At 41.2% G+C, this 23335-nt stretch overlaps 1 protein-coding gene across 18 annotated transcripts in view; it reads right to left on the reverse strand.

Annotated features, from left to right (window-relative positions):
* The window catches only part of LOC126281344 (cleavage and polyadenylation specificity factor subunit 6), a 167089-nt gene that overhangs the window by 53573 nt on the left and 90181 nt on the right, over window positions 1-23335 (reverse strand). For 5 of the 18 annotated variants that reach the window (XM_049980238.1, XM_049980229.1, XM_049980236.1 and 2 more), the window contains 2 exons: window positions 22004-22118; window positions 16223-16339 (listed from right to left, as the gene is read on the reverse strand). In XM_049980238.1, the coding sequence (XP_049836195.1) occupies window positions 16223-16339; window positions 22004-22118 (232 nt within the window). Of the gene's footprint in view, window positions 1-16222; window positions 16340-21997; window positions 22119-23335 lie in introns of all 18 variants that reach the window. The other 13 variants (XM_049980237.1, XM_049980239.1, XM_049980230.1 and 10 more) reach the window with 3 other exon arrangements.

Below are 23335 nucleotides of genomic sequence, written 5' to 3' on the forward strand. Positions count from 1 at the left end.
TACAAAGGTATAAATTCAAATTCCACCAAACACAGCATGTTACTTTCCGAAGCATTGAAATCTAGATTACGATGTGCTTTTGTAAGCCAGTCATAGCTCGTATCAAGTGATATCACCGGCTGATGACAGCCTAGGACACGTAATGCAGTCAAGCCAACAGCAATATCATTCTTAAGTAGTGCGAACACACAAATAAGAAAAAATAATGGTTTAAATTAATATACATAGTGTTGCTACAAGAAAAGCACAGCTTTCACATATAATATTGGTCTCTTAGATTAATAAGCTGCGAGAGAAGCTAAACTTCCACTATAACGTTTATCTTTTTTGAGCATGTTACACTTTAAGATACATCACACAAATGTGCCAGTAAAATTTTTTAGAAAGATGTAAATGTCTGATCTTCTAAATGGTCGTCCTCAAGGAGCTGAGTTTTAAATGAGAGTCAAATGCTCTGTGATTTAAGAAATTTATTGTACATTCTTGCACATAGTTCATCTTGCGTGAAAGGAATTTTCTTTTTCCCGCGACCTGTTACAAATTGGTACGTTTCAGCAGGTGCCAGAGATCACCAGATAACAGGTGTCACCGAGTTTGCACAGCTACGATGACACAGGAAGCTCGTATGTAAAACATTAAAAGATCTTACATTATGTCATAAAAGAAACAAGACATATGACGATACTACAAGAGCATCGGAATTTCGTGAACCGCACTAAAATGCATAATTCGGCTGAAGTGCACATTTGTATGTCCAGGTTTGGATGTAAATTTTCTTGGGAGTACCAGTACTGTATTATCTCATGTTTGGTTCTTTATTATGGCATAATGGTGATGGAAAACGTGCACTTGAAATGCAGCAACCAGTTGAAACTGGCCAATAGTATGAAATTAAATGCTCCATTTCAAATATATTGACTGCCTCAGCAGATTGAGTAATAAAAGCCAAATCTCTCTAGCAAACCAACAAAAATAACTTCACTGTTTTGTAAGGCGATTAATGCTACACTGTCAGAAAGGTGAAAATAAAATCTGAAACTAAGAACATATTTCAGCCTTCCGTAATTGTGCGAATGTATTTTAATTCATTTGATAGATCCCAGAAACAGAAATCCATTTTGTTTCCATTTAATGTGAGAGCAATAAATGAAGAGGAAACAGCAAAACCACTAAACATACGCACAGGTCACGTGGAGATTACCCACCTCCCCACAACAGACTGCTCTGTGCATCAGCCCCAGATCTATGATATTTCCGAATCGGGCAATTCTAGATAATGGTGCCCCGCCACACATCTGTAGCCAGAAGTGGGAGAAAGTACTACTAAATACGCGTCTCAATGGCGCATGCGTTAAGAGCCCACCCACAACTGCTCAAACGGATCTAATGTAAACAGTTGTCATGTCACACTCATTGGAGGCAATGAAGCCAGTATTAAACAAAGAATTAAAAACTGAAGGTGGAAGGAATATATGGAGGATCTATGAATAGGAAAAGGTTGGGCACCAGCGCTCCATGTGGAGGAGCCACAGTGGGCCCAGAGCACATGACAACAGCGTAATGTTGCTAGCAAACGCTTTTTGAAAATAATCATTCTGAAATTAGTTTGCGTAAAATTTGAGTAGAAAAAATACCATTTTAATTTTAAAAACGAAATGTCATTTGTGCGTCAGGCTGATACTATTCAGTAGGCTTGAGTAACACATTGCACTTCTATAATTTTGTGGTACCTGGTGAGTGTAAACACTTGAGAAGAGAAGCTGATGCAGGACTATCACAATCAAGCAGTAGCTGTCATGTTTGCTAGTGAAGTATCCAGACAAACAGTGGCATCATTTGGCATCATTTCCAGACAAATAGTTTTGACAGCCAGTGTTGGACACGTTAATCTTTTATTGTATCTTGCGTGAACAATAAACATGTCTCTTCTTAGCTCCTGCTCGCTATACACACATTAGCCAACAATTAGGAAACTTGAGCATTCCTTGTTCATAAGAAGTTAGCTAGTGCTTCATCAACCAATGGTGCACACACTCCTCAACATCTTCATTGTTTCCCATCAAGTGATTCTTTCATGGACACAAACAAAAACTATTTGGGGGGGGGGGGGGGGGGGGGGGAGACGACAAATCTGGACTGCAGGGAGGGTGGTCGAATTTTTCCCCGTGCCTGACCTCCAGTTTCTCCCTTGTCTAAGTCACCGTACAAATCATAGCATTTATGGAGAAGGATGACATCCCTGATGTGCATTCCTCATCTTTTGTTCCAATAAGCAGCTTTTGCTAATGTTAACAACAGTCAGTAGCGAACTACATTCACTGCACATCAGTCGGGAAGAAAGTCAATGAGCAGCACTCCTCTGTAGTCTAAAAACACAGTCACAATAACTTTTCCGACTGAGAGACATGTTTTAACCATCACTTGGCAGACTTCATCCTTTCTTTGCCACTCCTTACATGCAGTTTCAGATTCTGGAGTTTAATGACACCACATGTGATGACACCCTTCAAAAAAATCCTGCCCTTCGTGCCAGAGTTGAGGAATATCTCACAAATCTCATATCTGACCTGTTTTGCTGTTCCTTAAAAAGGGCCAAGAGTAGTACTATGGAGGGGGGAGAGGGAGGGGGAGGAAGGCAGGCGGGAGGGAGGAAGGGGGACGGAGAAGGGGACAGAGGGGGGGGGGGGGGGGGGGGTCGATCTATGTGAACTAAGATGGCATGTATGTGTTGTGTTAAACAGTTTGGGGTAACCTGTGGCACTATCTCCAGTGGTCACAAGCTGCTTTTACTTTCTTGCTATTCCCTTCAGTGTTTAAAGAGCCTGTAACTACCGGAGACAGTGTCAGATTATCCAGAAGGTCTAACACAACACAAAGATATTGTATTAAAAACAAAGATTCCAAGACTTACCAAGCGGGAAAGCGCCGGCAGACAGGCACATGAACAAAACACACAAACACACACACAGAATTACTAGCTTTCGCAACCGATGGTTGCTTCTTCAGGAAGGAGAGGGAAAGACGAAAGGATGTGGGTTTTAAGGGAGAGGGTAAGGAGTCATTTTTTTCCCCTAAGGGAAGTCTTTCCGCTCCCGGGATTGGAATGACTCCTTACCCTCTCCCTTAAAACCCACATCCTTTCGTCTTTCCCTCTCCTTCCTGAAGAAGCACCCATCGGTTGCGAAAGCTAGTAATTCTGTGTGTGTGTTTGTGTGTTTTGTTCATGTGCCTGTCTGCCGGCGCTTTCCCGCTTGGTAAGTCTTGGAATCTTTGTTTTTAATATATTTTTCCCATGTGGAAGTTTCTTTCTATTTTATTTACATCATCAGATATTGTATTAAGAAACATAAATCCAACTTGAAGGTTTAAACCTCTCAGAATCTGCTGTAGAAATAAATTTTGACCTGTAAGAGTGAACCTGTTTTATTTGACACCAACAACAGTTACTGTACAGCCTAACCAAAATGTTCACATTTAAACCTATGCAGCCGTTTGCAATGTTCATAATGCAATCAAATAATTTTAGATACTACATGTCACGCCTGCTGTGTAGTTTACCCGGAGATAGCAAAAGGAAGAAAGGAGAAAGAAAAACTGATACAAAGATGAAGGACAGGGTGATAAATGAAGGGGAAAAAATCAAATTTAAAGGGAACTCTTCATATTATAACTGGAATGTGTGTGCTCCACCTCCTTGCAATACTGTGTGTCTTGTATTTCAACTTCCAATGAAGGACAGTAAATTTCCTAACATATTGCGATGTACAGAGAGTGTCTGAGAAGTTCAGTAATTGGTCTCAAAAATAAATGAAGCGAGGGTTATGAACATAATACCTTTACTGGCTCTCAAAGTAATCACAGTGAGCTCGGTGAGCTACAGCACACATCTGACATTTTGTTATGCCTACTGTCAGTAAACTTTTCTTGTGGGATTGCTTGAAGCACCCTAGTCTCACAAGGTTACCACAATTTTCCCCAAGTGAAATTCCCTGATATTTCACTGATTTCCAGACGAATTTTAGAATTTTTCCCTGATAAATGTTGAGATCTCAAGGGTAAGTTAATCTGTCTTTGCAGCTATGGTTCATGAAACAATAGTGGGGGAAGGGGAGAATAACCTTGCAAGCAGATGGCATTTCCTGATGTGAGAAAAAATATTAAGTACTAACATCAACATCTGTTGTAATGAACTGCTTTCAGATGGAGAAAGCAAGCCAAATGATATGCGTGTTTCATTAAGACCACTGATGTGATTTTACTTCAATAAAACAAAGCACATTTGGTGACAAAAATACATATAAACGATTAATAAAAAAGGGCATTCTGTCAGGAAATGGTGAACAGTAAAAAGTTGGTCACAATGTGCACAAATGCGTGGGAGAGCGCCACTTAACAAATGGTGACCGCTAAAAAGACAATGCCGAATACGCAACCTAGTTAAAATGACTTCCTCACAGCAGGAGAGCTGAGAGGTGGTCTTCCAAGATGCTGGGAGAGGCTTAATAACCTGGTGCTTGTTCCCATGAAGGGAGGACCAGTAGCAATACCAAAGTGACACCACTTTCTGACAGACAGTAACACTGAAGATAGTCACAGTGAATGTAAGAACTAGTGTGATGAAGCAGAAGGACTGCAGTCTTGGCAGCGGCAGCAGCAGCAGTAGCAGCAGCAGCTTCAGCATCCTCGTTTCCTGTCAGACTGACATGACCAGGAATCCACATCACAGTGGCTCCATCAAGGGTGAGCAAGTGAAAGCTTTCCTGCACACATTGCACTAAGGGATGGACATTGTACAGTGCACAGAGGCTTTGAAGAGCGCTGAGAGTGAGTGAGCAGATGACACAAATGAAAAGCCTATGTCGTCGGTTGTACTTGGTTTCCTGATACAGGGCAAAGAGCTCTGCTACAAATACTGAACAGTTTGCCGGAAGTGGAAAATGAAAAACATCAGCGCCAACAATGAAGGCACACCCGACACCACAGTCAGCCTAAGAGCCATCAGTGTACACAAAGGTACTATTGCGAAATTCTGTCGGAAGGTTGCGAAACTGAAGACAGTAGAATGAGACTGGTTCCGTGTGCCTAGGAAGCGAATGTAGGGCATGGTGAATCCAAGGTGGTGAAGGGTTCACACCCGCCAGGAAAGTTGCAGAGAATGTGAAGCCGAAGCAACAGCTGAAAGCGAACTCCAGGAGGTAACAGAGAAGAGTGATGCACTCCGTACAAGCGATCAAAGGAGTCACATGCATACCTGCTGAGGAGAAAGTCACGGCAGTAGGACAGCAGAAGTTCGGCAGCTTCTGCATACAGACTCACGACCAAACTAGTGTAAACGGTGCCAGTGGCCAAATGCAGGCTCATAGATAGTTTTGAGACAGTGTAGGAGGGATGGACGTTCAGACGCGTAAACAAAGCACCCACTATCTATTTTCGAACGTCCAATGTGCTGGTACAAACGGAGGTGGTGGTTCGATATTCACCCCAGGAAGTACCATTGAGGAAACATAGGACAATGTGGGACTGCGTGCAGTGGACTACCAGGTAAGACATGTGAGAGGACTAAGAGTGTTTCCTATCGCACAGGAGTCACAGGAATTTCACAGTTTAATTGAATGGAAGAGCAAACAGGCCCAAGATGTAAAAATGCTGAGGGAAACCAACTGCACCAACAGAAATTCATACAAACGGTTTTGTCATTGGAAAAGCAAAAGCCATCGGCAATGTTCCATGAGCAAGGACAATCGAGACACCACTGAAGATGCCGTTCAATGAGCCAGGTCCATGAAGAACTGCAATAGATGGCAAAATCATCAACAAAAAGGGACCCGGAGATGCCCAGTGGGACACAGGCAATAATAGGGTTAATGTTAATACTAAAGAGGACAATGCCCTGAGCCACACCGGTTTCCTGGATAAAAGTGTCCGACAAGGCAAAACCCCACGTGTACCTTGAAAATTCAAACAAGGCAAAACCCATATGTACCTTGAAAATTCGGTCTTTTAAACATTCGTCACGGAAACAGGGCACGCGACCTTGGAAGCCCCATGGTAGAGAGTATGGAGAGTACCAGTCCCCCAGCAGGTGTCGTAGGACTTATCCAAATCAGGAGGGGGGGGGGGGGGGGGGGCAACTAAAGACTGGGATTTCCACAGAAAACCATTAATGACATGGGTGGACAATGTGAAGAGATGGTCACCTGCAGAACAGCATGCTCGAAATCCACACTGTGCAGTGGTTAGTAAGTTATGAGACTCGAGCCACCATACCAGTCGGGCATGAGTCATAGGTTCCATCACCTTGCAAACAAAGCTGATGAGAGAGATGGGGTGGTAGCTAGAAGGAAGGTGTTTGTCCTTACCGGGTTTAGCTATGGGTATGACAGTGGCTTCACACCAAAGTCTGGGAAACGTGGCCTCTGCCCAGACGCGGTTGTACGTATTAAGCAGAAACATCTCTGCACACGAATTGCATCGCAGCACTCCTCAGTCCACCAAGGAACTGGGACATGGCAAGGTAAAGATAAAGTGCAGGGAATGGAACGTTCTGCAGTGGTAATGATAATGTTTGTACGGTATTTCACCTGTCAATCACAACCGAGAAAATCATGTTCATCAAAGATCACCGTGGAGGATTAAAGCCTCCAATCGACGATAGGTAGTCGTCATTTGGGTATGCGTGCAGGTGGGGTAGGAGTCAGCAAATGGATAGCACATAAGAAATTGTCGCTCAAGTATGTGTCAGAAAAAAGGAACCTGGGTGCTCCTGTGTTAATGCAGAAAGTCAGCCAAGAGGGCACCTCTCGGACAGGTTCTGGAAAAACCCCAAATAGGATGGTGAGCATTAAAGTCACCAAGCAGCAGAAATGGATGAGGTGCTAGCCCAATATGCTGGAGGAAGTCGGCCTTGGTGACATCAAATGATGGAGGGATGTAAATGGTACAAAGGGAGAAGGTCAATTGAGAAAGGAAAAGGCGAACTCCAATAGCTGGAAGACGTGTCATCAGGGATATGGGTTGACTATGAACGTCATCCCTTATGAGCAGCATGACTCCTCCATGAAAATGGAATCCCAGCTTATTCAGAAGGACACAATGGACCAGGAAGAAATGCGAAAGCTCAAAGCGGTCGTGACGACGCGATTTTGTTTCCTGAAAGCAGCTTACAAGGGGACACTGTGATTCTAAAAATAGCCGTAAATCCTCGTTGTGGGATCGAAGGCCGCGAACATTACATTGGAGTCACGATGAGGGAAAAAATAAAGCTGCTGAGTGCCAGTCTGTGAAGACTCGCTGCTACAGGGAACAGAGGCAGGAGGGTCCTGCTCAACGTGGTTCACAGAACTGTTAGCTTCATTCTGCTGTCGGCCTGTGGAATCCAACACAGAAAAAAGGTTGGTGGTGCACACCGCCGACACAGAGACTGCTCAGGCGAAGTTATCACGTGACGACACCGTCGAAGAGAATCTTCAAGTCAGCAAAGGAGAAGACCGTTTGCCTTTGTTGGACTTCTTCGAGCCTTTTCGATTAACGGAGAAAGACTCAAGTGTTGGTTGGCTGGAGAGACACAGAAAGTCTTCACGGAGTATTCGTCCTGTCCTTTCCAGCCTATTCATTGTGCAGCTGGTGCTTTCGCTACGTGAGGCTAGAGTTTCATGGCTTGTTGCACAGCTGGACAAGGGGACTGCGATGCAACCATAACACTGGGCACTTTCACAACCCCAGAGCTGAAATTGAGATAGCGAAGTCTTCGTGGCCATGTCCTTCATGGCGTGAGATTTAACAAGAACAGTACTATAAGGGACAGGTGGTAGAATGCAGGGTACGTGACTAGCCAATAACTTGCGAGCAACGGTGTAAGGAACTTGTTCCTTTACCACACTCAAAGATACATGGGACAATCTCAAGAGGATGTGGATGGTCACCCTTTGCAGTTGATACAGCAGGGGAAGAAGGCAGACAGTCGCCCTCATGCGTGTCCCTACCACAGGTTACACATTTGGCCGAGTGTCGACAAGGCATTGAAGTGTGGTTGAAACGATGACACTGGTAGCAGTGCTTCAGATTCAGAATATATGCGTGGACTGTGAGAACCTCATAGCATGCTTTGGACAGAAGCAGCTCTTGATCAAAGGTGAGGAAAAAAGTGCATGTGGGAACTAAGGAGGCATCTACCTTTCTCACCATCCCACGGATGGCAATGACACCCTGATCAGAGAGGTACGTTTGGATTTCAGCCTCAGTCAGATCATAGAGCAGCCTTGTGTAAATAGCACAATGGGAAGAATTCAGAGTTCTGAGGGTCTCAACATGAACAGGGTAGCCGTGTAGAAGCATAGCAGAAAGCAGTTGTGCTTGAGAATCAGAAGTTGTCTCCAAAAGCGAAGTCCCATTCTGTAAACAACAACAGGATATCACAGGGCCAGCAACTGCATCAACACCTTTTTGAATAATAAATGGATTTACCGTGGTGAAGGACTGACCGTCTTCACTAGTTGAAACCAAGAGGAACTGGGGCGCAGCTGGGAGGATCTTTGAACAGTTGGCCTCATTCCGTTTATATTTTGTAGATTTTGAGTGTGAAGATGATTGGCTTATTGTGAGAAAATCCCCCATGATTGCCAGTGTCTCCGATGGCAGGCTCCTTCCGAGAGGGGCCCTCTTCAAAAGGAGGTGCACCTGCCTTATGATTGTTCATACCTCAGGTCACACCTCCTGAAAACCTGACAGAGGAACCAATTGGTAATTTGGGAAGGTAACAGCTCAGGCAATCACACCTCACTGGACCTGGCCTGTACCAGGGGGGTACGTGCGAACCCTATCTGTCGACCCCGGGCTAGGAATTATGCATCCTAGTCCCCTGTTACACGTCAGACACATGGGCTGGCCTTCAGAAGTGCACAGGAAGGAACAAGAAAAAAGAGGAGACACTCACGGCAAAGCAGAGGAAGGATAAGTTAAGGTGAACAAAGAAAGGAAAAAGGAATGAAAAACAGTGGTGAGACTGTTCTTATGTCAGCTACAGTCAGTGCAGGACATTCCCCAAAACACCCCAGACATGTTCCCCACGGGACAGGAAAAAGAATAGCAAGAGGATAAACATGCAGCATGGAAGGGAAAAGATGCTGCAAAGGCTGGGGCCCCATGGTAGATTTCTGGCCCGAGATAGCAAATATCTAATGTCAACATCGTTTGTGATGATCTGTTTTTACATGGGGAAAGCAAGTCAAATAGTATGTGTGTTTCATTAAGACCACTGTTGTTATTTTATTTCAATAAAACAAAACACATTTCTGACAAAAAAAAAAGTGTTTCCTTGGGGGTCTGAAGACAGATTTAAATTACCTCTGCTGATTTCAGAAATAACCTCAGAAAAAAGTAGGCCTCTTGAAAGAAGTGTATAAGGTAGGGAAGAGGGGAAGAGTTGTGCAAACCAACGCTATAGGTGACCCCCCCCCAAAAAAAATGTCAGTTCTCCTATGTTCATTATTGTCTGTTCTTAGTCATTGTTTTATGTCTATTAGTTTACAGGTATTGTGTAATTTTTCTCTCGAGACATATATGAGTACATAGTGTACAAACCACCATCAACCGACAATTTTCTTCTTCTTATTGTCCTTACTTTCTAATATATGACCTACTTCCAAAGTGCTAAAATGTACTAGAATAAATGAAAGTCTGAAAAATACCACACTGTACAATGTACTTGCGGTGAGACAGTTGCAATTCCTGAAATCCATCGCCCGTGGCCTCTGGCCTGCCGAGGAGCACCACAGTTCTGGGTCCTCGGATAAAACACGAAAATCCACCGCATTATGCCACACACAGACAGACACGGACTGCAGGCAGATCAATGAGACTAGATCCAATGGGCAGGGCCTGCACATTAGTGGAAAATGATGGGCTTCAGATTGGTTGGCCCGATCCCTTAAGAGATAGCCAAAGAAATGGCCTCCGTTTTTGGCCCGTCATGGAAGCCCACTCATGTGGCCAGCAATTCACTTGTCACAGACACCATCTTGATGAAATGAGGCCGTGTTGATCACTCCATGCAACAGATAACTTGCGCAAATACTCTGATAATATCAGTAGTAATGAAAATAGGTATCAACTCAAAATGAAGATGAGCGCTGAGCCACAGACAGGCATGCTGAAAAGAATCACCCTCTCACATATAAATTTTTGGCCTTAACCTTTGTCACAGTTGCAGATTAGCAAAGACATTATAAGCACAATTGCCCACATACCTGACAACAGTGCTGCTAGTGATTCCATAAAAAGCATTTGCTGACAGTTTCCAATAGCTTTACAACCAATGTCAAAAACATGTTCTATGTAATGGTGATTACTTTGACGGTCAGTAAACGTACTTTCTTTGTAACTTTTGTTTTCTCTATTTTCTGAGAACATTAACAAAATTATTCAATTGCACCATGTACAGCTATTACACTGAAGTGCCAATGAAACTGGTATAGGTATCCATTTTCAAAGACAAAGATATGTAAACAGGAACAATACGGTGCTATAGTCGGCAACATCTAAGACGACAAGTGTCTGGTGAGTTATTAGATTGGTTACTGCTGCTACAATGCAGGGTATCAAGATTTGAGTGAGTTTAAACAGGGTGTTATAGTTGGAGCACCGTAAGCATCAGAAATCTGGTAGAACATCAAATCTCTGACATTGCAGTGGCTGGGAAAAGATCCAGCAAGAATGGGACAAATAACTACTAAACAGAATCATTGAATGTGACAGAAGCACAGCCCTTCCACAAACTGCTGCACATTTCAATGCTGGGCCATCAACAAGTACCAGCGTGCAAACTATTCAATGAAACCTCATCGATACGGGCTTTTGGAGCCGAAGGGCCCACTTGTGTACCCTTGACGATGGCACAACGGAAAGCTTTACATCTCACCTGGGCCCATCAAGGCCAACACTGGACTGCTGATGACTGCAAACATGTTGCCTGGTCGGACGAGTCTCGTTTCAAATTGTAACGAGTGAATGGACATGTTCGAGTACGGAGACAACCTCATCAAGCCATGCACCTTGTGTGTCAAACTGTTCAAGTTGATAGAGGTTCTGTATGGTGTGGGGCGTGTGCAGTTGAGGCGATATGGGACCTCTGATACATCTTGATACAACTCTTACAGGTGACACATACATAAGCATCCTGTCTGCTAACCTGAATCCACTCATGTCCATTGTGCATTCCGAAAGAATTTGGCAGTTACAGCAGCACAATGCGACACCCCACACATCCAGAATTGCTACACAGTGGCTTCAGGAACACTCTTCCGAGTTTAAACGTGTCCACTGGCCGCAGAACTCCCCAGGCAAACATTATTGAGCATATCTGGGATGCTTTGCAACGTGCTGTTCAGAAGAGATCTCCTCCCTCTCATGCTCTTACGGATTTATGAACATCCCTGCAGGATTCATGGTTGACGTCGTCGATGTTCCGTTTGTGGGGCACTCAACTGCACGCTAATCAGCACCTGTACTGAGTCCCAATTTTTTCACAGTCCAATTTTTTACACAGTTCAATCTAGCCACTGTCACTGATGATGATGACGACACAGACACCCAGTCCCTGTGCAGAGAAAATCCCCGACCCAGAGGCTGCAATGTTAGCCACTAGACAACGAGCTGCGGACAGGGTTCATGGTGTCAATTCCCTCCTCCAGCACTATTTCAGACATTAGTTGGGTCCATGCCACGTCATGTTGTGGCACTTTTAAGTGCCTGCAGAGGCCGTACACGATTATCAGGCAAGTGTACCAGTTTCTCTGGCTCTTCAGTGTAATAGTAGAATCTTGTAGTATTAACATAAATTCAGTGAAATAAAAATATTGGAATTAAACACATAAAGAAAAAAAAATTAAGAAAAAAAACTAATTTAGAAACAAATACAGCGCAATCAATAATCTGCATATCAGTATTATTTCTATGTCAAACTAGATTACACAACTGAACTATGTGTACAAATATCCACATTGCCTGGAATTCATATATTCCTGACATAGTTTTTCATGTCATGTTTCAATGAAATCTGTATTAATAATCCTTGAAAAATGAAGAATATATATATCAATCTCAATAGGCCTCCTATGGGCAGTAACAAATTTAAAATTGAAAAAGGTGTCAGGTAAGGAGTTTCCATATTTCAATATATTCTTAGCACTCAATAAATTTGTTCACTCCCCTCAACTGAGAAAATGAAGAATTCTGGTTGACATAATATAGCTAAATCGCATTCTCTTTTGCTTGTAGTGCAGAAAAACTTTAGAAACAAATGGAAGAACTTTGATGTACGAGTTAAAAAGTAGGCATGAAAATGAATTGCAGTAAGACTAACAACATATAATTAACAAACCAAAAATAGCACAAACTGACAATGAACTTGCAAAATTACACTTGTGTGCAAACCTCCAGAACAAAAATTGCTTTTGTATGATATGTCACAGCCTATTAACATAGCTTGATGAAATCTGCACTATATGTAGAATGAACACTACAGTAGAGTACAGAAGGTAAATGAAAGAAATACCCAATGAGACAAATAAAAATGACATTTATTCAAAGACAATAATCCCACTTAAGTCACTGTGATTCATGAAGATTCCCTGGACATTACAAAAGGCATGCCATGGTTCTCTTATAGGGTTGAGATCATAACAGACAGTAATACACGTTCTGAAACATGCTCCCACGCTGACCATAAAACTGGTAAGGAGTTCTTGTGGTAGGGCATTCTATTCCTTTACCAGCGTGGGTCACCACTGTTGGATGATCATTGGTGCATGCTGCAATACATCTCTCAAACACATCCCGCACACATACTAGATGGGCCACACCATTAGTCAAATATCCTCTCGATGCAAGAGCTCGTCCACCAGCGCTGTTCAATGCTACTGAACAAAATCATCCACAAAATTGAAGTCATGGACAAAAGAATCCCCTGACAAGACGAGCATGGAGAATTAGTACAGGGTCACAATGATATTTCTGTTAGCGTACTGTTTTCAAAGATTTGGAGGTCACTGTGCTCATGCAACATCATGTCTCGCTACACCATAACACTTGTACCACCAATACAACCACGTTAAACAACACTTGACATACTTTCATATGGGCAGAAGTGGGAAACGAAACGCATACAGGAATATTGTCAAACATGATCGTTATAGCAGTCCATGTGTTATGGTGTGGGAAGGCATAATGGGCTGACTGACTTCAAGGTCAGTAACTGTTAAAGAGTAAAAATGTACTCCATGTGCACCTTTTCAGAGATGCTATTAGCCCAAACATCATTTTTATGGATGATATTCCACAACAGTATCGAACAGCACTGTTGGAGGAGCTCTCGTAACAAGAGGATATTTGGAAAATGGACTGGCCTGCCCATTCCTCTGAACTTCAACTCCATTGAGCACGTGAGGGATGAGTTTGGGAAATGTATTGCAGCACATCCACTTGAACTAATGAACATCCAAAAGTGGTTCACCACAATGGTGGAGCAATGTAATGCTCTACCACAACAACTCCTTACTTGTCTTATGGTTAACATGGGGGCATGTTGCAGAGCATGCACTGCCATCCATGGTGATCTCAAACACTGTTAAAAGAACAATGGCATGCCTGTTTTAAAGACCAGGTGACCATCATGAATCATGGCGACTTTAATCTACTTATTGTCTTTGAATAAGTGCCATTTCTGTCCAATAATTGTGTATTTCTTTCAGCAATTCATACTATGTACAGTCCAAGTTTCATCAAGCCGTGTTACTTGGCAGTGACACATCATGCAAAAGTATTTTTGTTATGAAGTTTTGCAGACCGGTACAGTTGATGAGTCGATGTATTTAGAACAGCTAAAAGCAATGACCTTGTGGGGAGGAGAAGAAATAAAACAGTGGGTAAAAATAGCTTGGAGTGCACTCAAGACACTTTAGTCCAATTAAAAGTACTTGACAACTGAAATACATCACCTGCCACTACAATGTTGCCACATCCACTTCTGGCTTCTCATCAGTTAAAAGCAACATACGAACCCAGTCTCTGTCTTCACATATGCTGGACTGTGAACATAGACCAATGTTGGGAGTGGCCACTGAGAGGTGAAACGGAAACGCAAGATGCTGTGTCAACAGTTGGTTTTCAGTAACCCACGACTGTCGCAGAAGCCAACTAGTTTGATAACCCTGAATTTAAACTTGTGTTCTAATCTAACCACAAACTCATGATGTGCAAGGTATTTGAGACAACAGCAGTGAACAATCTGTGGCTGAACAAAAATCACGATCACTTTGTTCACAGTGATTAAAATTAATCTCTATCAGCAGAAAAATTTCAGTTTCAGCGGTAAAAGAAAACTGCGATCTGTTGCTGCCATTCATTAAATGAAATTATCTGCACATTGACTACACGGGCTGTTGTTACCAACTGATGAGCAGACCTCGTTGACATTTGGCTCCAAATTACTGGTGGTAAAGCCAGATTCCAACCACAAAAAAAGAATGATAGGAAGAAAAATAAGAGCAAACAGAAGGTCAATTGGGGGGGGGGGGGGGGGGGGGGGAGACCATAAGTGTCTTTTGATTACGTTTAGAAATAATAGATTTTCTCTGCACTAAAGATTTAAACGTAAAGCCTCATATGCTAACCATTGCATTACACCACTATGCTGCATCATGAATCTGGTAACCTCCAGTCGCGACGATGAATTGCAGCCTTCAAACATTTAGCTTCCACAATATTGTGTGAAAAATGGCCAGATCCAGTATTCAGGATCCAAATACATCAGGACAGAAGGCCGGGCAAGGAACTGGAAGCAAACTGACAAAATATTGAGAAAGTTTGGACATGGCACTGCAGGCTCTGGTAGGAGGAAACCAGCTCCAAAAAATGAAGTGTAAACTACAAAGCAACTTTAATTTGACTATAAAAACTTTCTCAATGTCTTCCAATGTGCCTGAAAGTTTACAGGTAGTGGGCCATATTATGAATGGGAATTAAAATTGCTATATTTTTATCAAAATAACGAAGTTATAGACCAGGAAGTTATTTACAGGACAGTTACCACAGCACCAACCAATTGGAGAATGTTCTTCGTTGAGTAGTGCTCACCTTCTGCTGCAAATTCATGTGTTGCTTGCATTACAGTCATACTTTGTGATAAAACATTTTGACTGGATGAACTTTTTCTGAAACAACTCGTTTCACTATCTGCATAAGTGTGACATACTATGGGACATTACATGGATCAGTGTATTTTCATGTGATTAGTTGCTACTCTCACAAGAATGACGGAGATCTGTCTGGGAACTACTACTGTACATAAAATACAACTAAAAAATTGATAACACTGATTACTTTAATGCCCATGAAAGTGGTATCGCACTATTAGCACGGGGCATTCATTAAAAGTGGTATAGTAGTTGTGGTCCTGCAAACCACATTTCATAGTGGACATCAATGGGGGAAACGACAAATGTGTGTGATACGGAGCCAAAAAGCTGTTGCTGGAACAGCTGTATACTTACAGCCATACTGCATGCACAGTTAACTTTGAACTGACAAAACTGACACACCCCCTCTACTCTGCTGTCATTCATTTTTTTAATCTTAATCAGGCATAACAAACAAAAAAACCAAACAAAAATTAGATCAGGGAACAGATTGAAATCGTTGATTTAATAAAGACTATTAAATTATACGGAGATGGAAAGGCCATTTAGCCAGGCAAATATATGGTAGATGGAACAAGAGGTTCTTTACTGAATTCTAAGAGATAAGAAAAAAATCAATGCATAGGCAAAACTGGTGGGTGTAGCTATACATTGTACTTAATGGAAAAATCTAGGTCTTTATGCAGTAATGGGTATCGAATGTCACATAACAGACCCAGAGGGTGTCACTCTCCCCAGAACATGTATTACTTTGTTTTAATTTGTATAAAATTATAAAAGCAAGGGCAATAAATCAACCAAGATGAAATATAAAGTATTTTAAAAACTCTTTAAGTATGAGCCATAATCATTTGATTTTAACGGTGCAGAAGAAAAGTTAAAATGATTGTAACATAATAACTACTACTATACAGATGACAACACGGTTTAACCAAATAATATAATTTCAAAGACAACTGTCATATATCTGATATTCAACTGCCAATGCAAAGAGAGTGTGTGCATGGATTTGTGTGCATGTATGTGTGTACCTCCCATCTGACCCGGTGGTGGGCCTCTTGGCGGTGGTCCTTGTCCAGGAGGTGGGCCTTGCATTGGTGGGGGCTGACTATGGGGTGGGAATCCTGGACCTGGGTGGTGGTGAATACCTGTAAGCAAAGGAACATTTGATAATGTTTACACATGAAAAATATATAATGCAGGTATACAGTACATGAGCATGCCAGTTTCTCACAAACTTAGGACCATGTGTGCTGACAAATGAAAAAAACATATGAAGACAAAACAATTTTGTGTCCAAAAAGATCCACAGATTAAAAATATTTTTATATTCTGAAACCGTAAGGCTTTAAAAATAGTGTCACCATCATGATAAAAATGCACTAGGAAGATACTTGGCGAGTCAGGAACCTGTATCGTCATTTTATTGTATCTTTCAGAATGCATAGATCATCACTAAAACAATGAATTCATTTGCAAGACAGGTTTCCCAGTAGTCATCCCAAAATGTGGGAAAGATCAGGCCGATCCTTATTTGACAATCAAAAGAAACATCAATGCAAACGTGCTTTTTTAATGCATTTATTGCAGCCTGCAGACATAGTCTATGCTGCAAAATTTGCTAACTGCAAGTTTCTGCAGTTTTGAACTGGCACATAATAATAATAATAATAATGAGTGATTCTAGTCAAATGATAGAAACTAATCAAGAAATAAATTATAATACTTCAAATTTTAAATAAGTGCCAGAAATAGAAATCACAGTTAAACAAAAAAATTTTCTGTTTTCCAACATTTGAGTACACTGTGTAATTCAAACATATTTTTCTCAATGTTTTCAAAATATATGTACGAATCAGACATGTAAAGAGGATGGACCAAGGAAGAACAAAGAAAAAATGCCCGAAAAAGAGGTTTAACGATACAGGCTGGCCAAGGAAACACACTCACTGGAAATAACAGAATGGGAATTCATCATCGATATTCCTTCTCCGGAACTACGTAAACAGGCACTTCAAAAATGTATGAGTTTCACCACATTTAAATAAAAGAGTTGCTCAAGTTAAATACTAACATAAATGTGACTTCTTACATATTACTAGAGCCTGGGACCAGAATCAGACCAAGAATCTAAGCATCTGGAGAGGTTTGTAGACAATACAGGAGTGCTATTTTTGTCAGGCCCCGATATCTAACTGCAGCTAATTCATCAGTAGGATGAAAAGAGAGAAGAGGTCATTCAATGGGATAACTCAAACGAGTCAGTTCTGATACATGACAGCATGCTTCCTGCACCTCACTGATATGCCAAACTAATACGTCCACTAACACCCATCTCTCTGTTCAACCTACCGCTGTCCGACAATGTACAGTGTCTTTCTTGTGATCGCACAATTTTATAAAATCAAGTAAAGTCTTTTCTTACTATAATAATTAGACTAAGGATTTTAAGCCTCTCATAATCGTGATTGTTTCCTAGTGATCTGTACATGCCGATAATTCTGAAGGCCCACAATGTCTAAGTACAAACCTATGAGCTGCCCATATATATTCTTAAGTTGATTTACCAACATAAGTGCATTTCTGTACTCAATCATTATACACAGATGTTAGTGAGACAGCAGTCTAATAATGGGTGACAGTACCTGAATGTTGCTTCACCAATATCTATGTGAGTAAGGGATTGAGTGCAGAAATGCACTGTTTACTGCTGAAGCACCTTCAGAATGTGTGTAGGCAGCTCAGACATATCCGTACCCAGATGAGGATTTAATTAGGTTACTATGTGCATGTTTCAGAGTTATCAGTACATATTTTACACTTCCAATGGGCACTGTGCTGAAGTTAACCAATTGCCTGCAGGAATGGCATTCCAGCCTGAGTTGCTGGAGTTGACCATCATGTGCACATGAGGTGTGCTTCCTTATAGGTATGAGGAGTGTGTTTCTCTCTGCTGACGAAGGCTGTGGCTAAAACCTTTATGTAAGTGCTTTTTTTTTTATTTAGTTATTTTGGCTTTGGGTTACAAGGAGTATGCAGCCAACAAATAAGTATGTCTTAATTGTGCCTGTCTGCAACTTAAATGTGCCTTATTTACTGCAAGTAGCGATCTATCTTTCCAACATTGTAAAAAAATAAAGAAAAATCAGCATATTATGGGAGAGAAACCGATTGTGGTGGGGGACTAGAATATTACAGTGGAAAAAGGCTAGCTGGTAGTACTTTCCACAGAGCACACTTTAACGACAGGGAATAATGTAGAAATCGCAAGAGAAGGTCGTATGCTTGGAAAGGCCTACAGACATCATCAGAAGGTTTCAAATAGATCATGCAATGGGAAAAGGTTTAAAACTACAAAACACCGCTTTAAAAAGACTAGACTTTGATCAAAGTTTATTAATTTTGAAATGTAGATTAAAGCTGAAGAAACAAGATAGAAATGTAACCCTTTCCACTCCTGCGATGAGTGGTGCTCGATACTGCAAATTTTATTTTCCACTCCAATGCCAATGCACGATTGAGAGAAAAACAGTCACTTTTGAGCTAGCAGTCTGACATAATATGATTTCGAAACAAGAACAATGGAGCTGGATCAAGATTGAATGCGCCAGAGTTCTCACAGCACGACAGTGTCATCAAGGTCTTCAAGAAGTGTGCAGGGAATCGGCATTGCCGTACAGAACAACGGCACAATGGGTAAAAGCCTTCAATAAAGGTCAGCAAACTGTGCCAGACATGCATCGGGGAGGTCATCCTAGCGTTCCTAAAGTGCAAGCTGTTGCTACAATTCGTGAGCTTTCTCATGAAACCAGATTAGTGCAAGCGATTGTGTTTTGCATCCTGAAGGAATGCCTGTGCATGCGAAAAATTTCATCATGATGGGTTCCGCATGACTTGACAGAAATGCAGAAATGGATGTGTTACGACGCTGCTCAGGCACACTCTGAGCGCTATGAGCACGAAGGAGAGGCTTTCTTACATTGTACCTTAACACTCGATGAGAAATGGGTCAGACCGTACGAGCCAAAACTGAAACACCAATCCAACGAATGGTGTCATTATGGGTCGCCACAAAAGTCGAAAGTGCGTCAGAGCTCCAGTATGGTGAAAGTTATGGTGATTCTTGTGTACGACTGATGTGTTATCCTAATGCATTACATTCCTCTATGGCAGACTGTAAAGGCACTGTATTACTGTTCATTTTTAGAGCACCAACTGCGATCAGCTCTGCAAAAGAAGCGGCGACACTTCCTGCACAACCCACCCATCATTTTGCACCACAATGCACGAGCGCATACAGCAAAAGCTGTGGCTGTTCTGTTCGGTCAGGGGAATGGAACTACTGTACTATCCACCATACTCCCTGGACTTAAGTCCTTGTGACTTTAATTTGATTCCAAAAATGAAGGAACCACTTCATGCCATTTGCTTCAGAACTGTTCCAGAGATTCGACTGGCAGTAGACTGCTCCATTCGCACTATCAACAGAACAGGCTCTGCTAACGGTATAATATGCCTTCCACATCGCTAGCAATGGGTTCTACATAATGCTGGTGATTACTTTGAAGGACAGTAACAGGTGCGAACATGTAACTCTTTTGTATCGGTTGTGAAATCAATAGTTGCCACTATTTAAGTTCCAACCCTCGTGTATCCTAATTGTTGGTCCAGACAGATTCAAGTAATTGTCTGTGGTATGGCAATTTAAATAAGAGCATATGGAGTTGACCTGTGTGTGCATTATAGAGTGCAAAGGGTTAAAAAGAAGGGACCTAAATAAACTGAAACATCTAATGACCACTGAGATTACCAAAGGAAGCAAAACATAATTAGTAACGAAAAGGGGAAAGGAATACGATAAAGAATGGGGCTCGAAATGGTGAAAGCAAGAGAGGAATGACTGAGCAAAAAGCCCAGCAAAAATCCTTTGCTAATAGAGGGCATATTAATTTAACTGATGGAAAGAGAGAACATGAAAGTGCAGCAAATGAAACAAGCAAAAGGAAACATACATCTAAAAAAGGAGACTAGCAGAGTATCGAGTGACAAGGCAAGAAGAATAGTCTGAGGAGAAATGCAAAGCTGTAGAAGCAAGCTCAACTACACGAGTAATAGATGTCACCCACAGGAAACTCAAAAAAACCTCCAGAGAAGAGAGAATCAGCTGTATGAACATCACGAGCTACCAATAAACTAGTAATGAGCAAAAACAGAAGGTAAAGAAGAAAGTAATGTATAGAATGCCTATATAAAGTACAGAAACTAGATGACAAAATTATGAAAAGAAAAGCAGATGATGTTAAGGAGAGCGATTTAACATTGCACGAATAATTTGGAGGGGGGGGGGGGGGGGATAAAATAAAATATAGATCAGCCACATCACAAACCACTGCAACATACTGTAAACAAGAAGCAAGATGAGTTAAGAGTTTTTGATAATGCTGACAACTATCTTTTCAAGAATAACAAGGTCCACTTTTGAAGTATAGAAGAAATGAAACGTGACAATTTCTTATATATACAGAAGGTAGTCTGCTCACCTATAAATAATCCAAGAAGTCTTTGATGCTCATCAATTAGCATACCAGTGTTTGTGACAGGAAGGCTACAACAACTCAAGGGAGTGAAGCCTACAGCTGCAAATCCTTTGAAAACTGCTAACACTGGCTGATAAAACAAGCATCAACAGTGACCATTTCTGTTAATATTTAAAAATGTACTAACTCATGGAATAATATGGGTAGAGAGGTAAAAACTGACACATGCCTGAAAAGGTAAGAGGTTTTATTGAAACCAGAAAGAGAGTTCAAAAACAGGCCAACCAGAGATGCTGGATAAGAAAACGTCGGTGGTGCCATTTCAGGATCATGTATAAAATGAACTATTGAGAGGGGGAGTCAGATCACCCTAAATACCCACCAGAACGTACAACTTTTATGTATGTTGGTGCTCCATCCCGTATCACTTGCACGTATCGTTTGGAGAGAATCGCATGCTGCACTGACACATCTGTCATGCTTAGCCTCCCAACTCTCCAGACCTCAATCCGTGTGATTATTGGGTATGGGGTTACCAAAAATCTCAAGTCTACCACTACTGTCCGACCTCATTAGGGATGCTAAATGACAACATTCGACGGCAATTTCTCACTATACTTACTGATTTGTTATATAGTGCTGTTCACAAAATTGTCCCTCAATTAATGGTTTTGTTGATGAATGACGACCAAACCACTGATCATTTGTTGTAAATACCATCCTCTTTGCTAAAAGATAACTGTTATGCTAATTATGGCTTTTGTATCGTATGAAGTGTCATCTGAAGGTGATTTTGTGGACTTTGTTTCAATGAAACTACATGCCATTTCAAACAAGTATCAAACTGTATCCCAATTTTCAAATGTTAACAGAGTTTTGGATCATCCTGTAGTTCGGTTCTAACTCACCGACAGTAATGTAGGGGCTACCAAGAATTCTTCAAATTGGAGATCATACAGAGTTCAAATTCAGGTAAATACATGTGTAGCCAGTAGCAATTCTGCTGTGCAACATTAATCCTCTCATTATAATCAGCCTGCAGTTTTCTGCCATCAAAGTCCAAGCCTTAGTAGTAGTGATGTGACAGTGCACAATGTAACTATGTCAAATAACAGTTCAAAGTTTAAGTAACCCTCCTATGTACTGCAGAGTGCTAAACAAAGAAAATAGATGGCTAACAAATATAGATTACTGTAAGACTCTTCAAATACATAAGAAAATTAACAACTCTGATTCTGTTTCATGTAGACCAAGACAATAATAACCAACCAGGACCTGGTGGACGGTTCCATTCTGGGCGAGGTGGCGGTCCCCGTGGATCTGGCTGCATTGTTCCTGGTGGTGGGCCACGAGGGGGACCTTGTCCTGGAGGGGGACCTTGGAATGGCTGCTGAAAAAAAAAAAAAAAATGCACCTGATTAACTGAATACATCATCATGTGGTAGCATGAATCGTGTGCTGCTCTGTCCGTAAGTTATTTTTTATGTTGCATATTTCGTTTCCTTTCCATTGCCCTTCACAATAACGTGGTGATTCCTGTAAACATAGGAAGCATTTCTGTTCTTTGCTCCACAAGTGTGAAATTGTGTCAAAAGTTCCGATAAAACATTCAAACTCTTTTTTAACAAGTCTCCTATGACCACATGATCTAGCTTAAAATTTATTTAGCTCAGAAACACCAATCATGTCACCTACCAGAATTTGCAACTTTGTTAACCAATATTAAATCCCTCTAATCGCTGACTCATGATGGAATGGAACTTAAAACACACATTAGCATAAAAATAACTGAGCCTGACATGCCCTAATATAACTTCCTTGTCCAGTATCTGAAGTATGCTCAATGTGTCACCTACGTTAATGAAACAACTGAACATGTTTTTAATTTTGTGAGTAATACGTAAAAGTCAACAAATGGTATAAAGAATTCTCTAGACATAAAAAACTGCTCCTATTCAAAACTTGACTGATTCAATCACCTGATAACAGATTGATATTATTGAATGAGACATTAAGGAGTAGACAACAATAACTATCCATCTTTCTTAATGGCTGTAACTGATAAGGGTAATCAGTTTCTTAATTACAGACTAACGTACAGTCTTTGACACTAAGTCCAAGTAATTGAATTAAGATACTTGAGGGTGAATGCCTCGAGAAAAAAAAATTCTAACCATTTTTATAAAGTTTATATGACTGACTAAAAAATATGAACTCTTAGTAGGAAGAAAATTGTAAGAAATAGTGTTTCTTTCTGGACATTTTGATATTCAATTAATAACATTAGTTCTGATATTGATCTTATTACAATTTTTTGTAAAGATCAGTAAATTAACCACATGATAATTGAATCAAAAGTGTTCAGAGAACTGCTGTGTGTGTGGGCTGCATACCTCACAGGATGCTCAAAAGCAGTAGGTACGTTCATTAATTGGTGCGTTCACAGAGTATGCCGGGGAGGTTGGGGAGGGGGTTTCACTTTTTGTCACCAGGTGAATATATGGCACTATAAGCAGTCAGAATGTGGTGTGGGTACAGCAAAATGGGGAGGCCTGATCGAAAACATAAAGAGTGATTTTGTCATGTTAGCAGGCTATGGTCATAAGT

Source organism: Schistocerca gregaria, chromosome 7 (assembly GCF_023897955.1).
Source record: "Schistocerca gregaria isolate iqSchGreg1 chromosome 7, iqSchGreg1.2, whole genome shotgun sequence".
Lineage (NCBI taxonomy): Eukaryota > Metazoa > Arthropoda > Insecta > Orthoptera > Acrididae > Schistocerca > Schistocerca gregaria.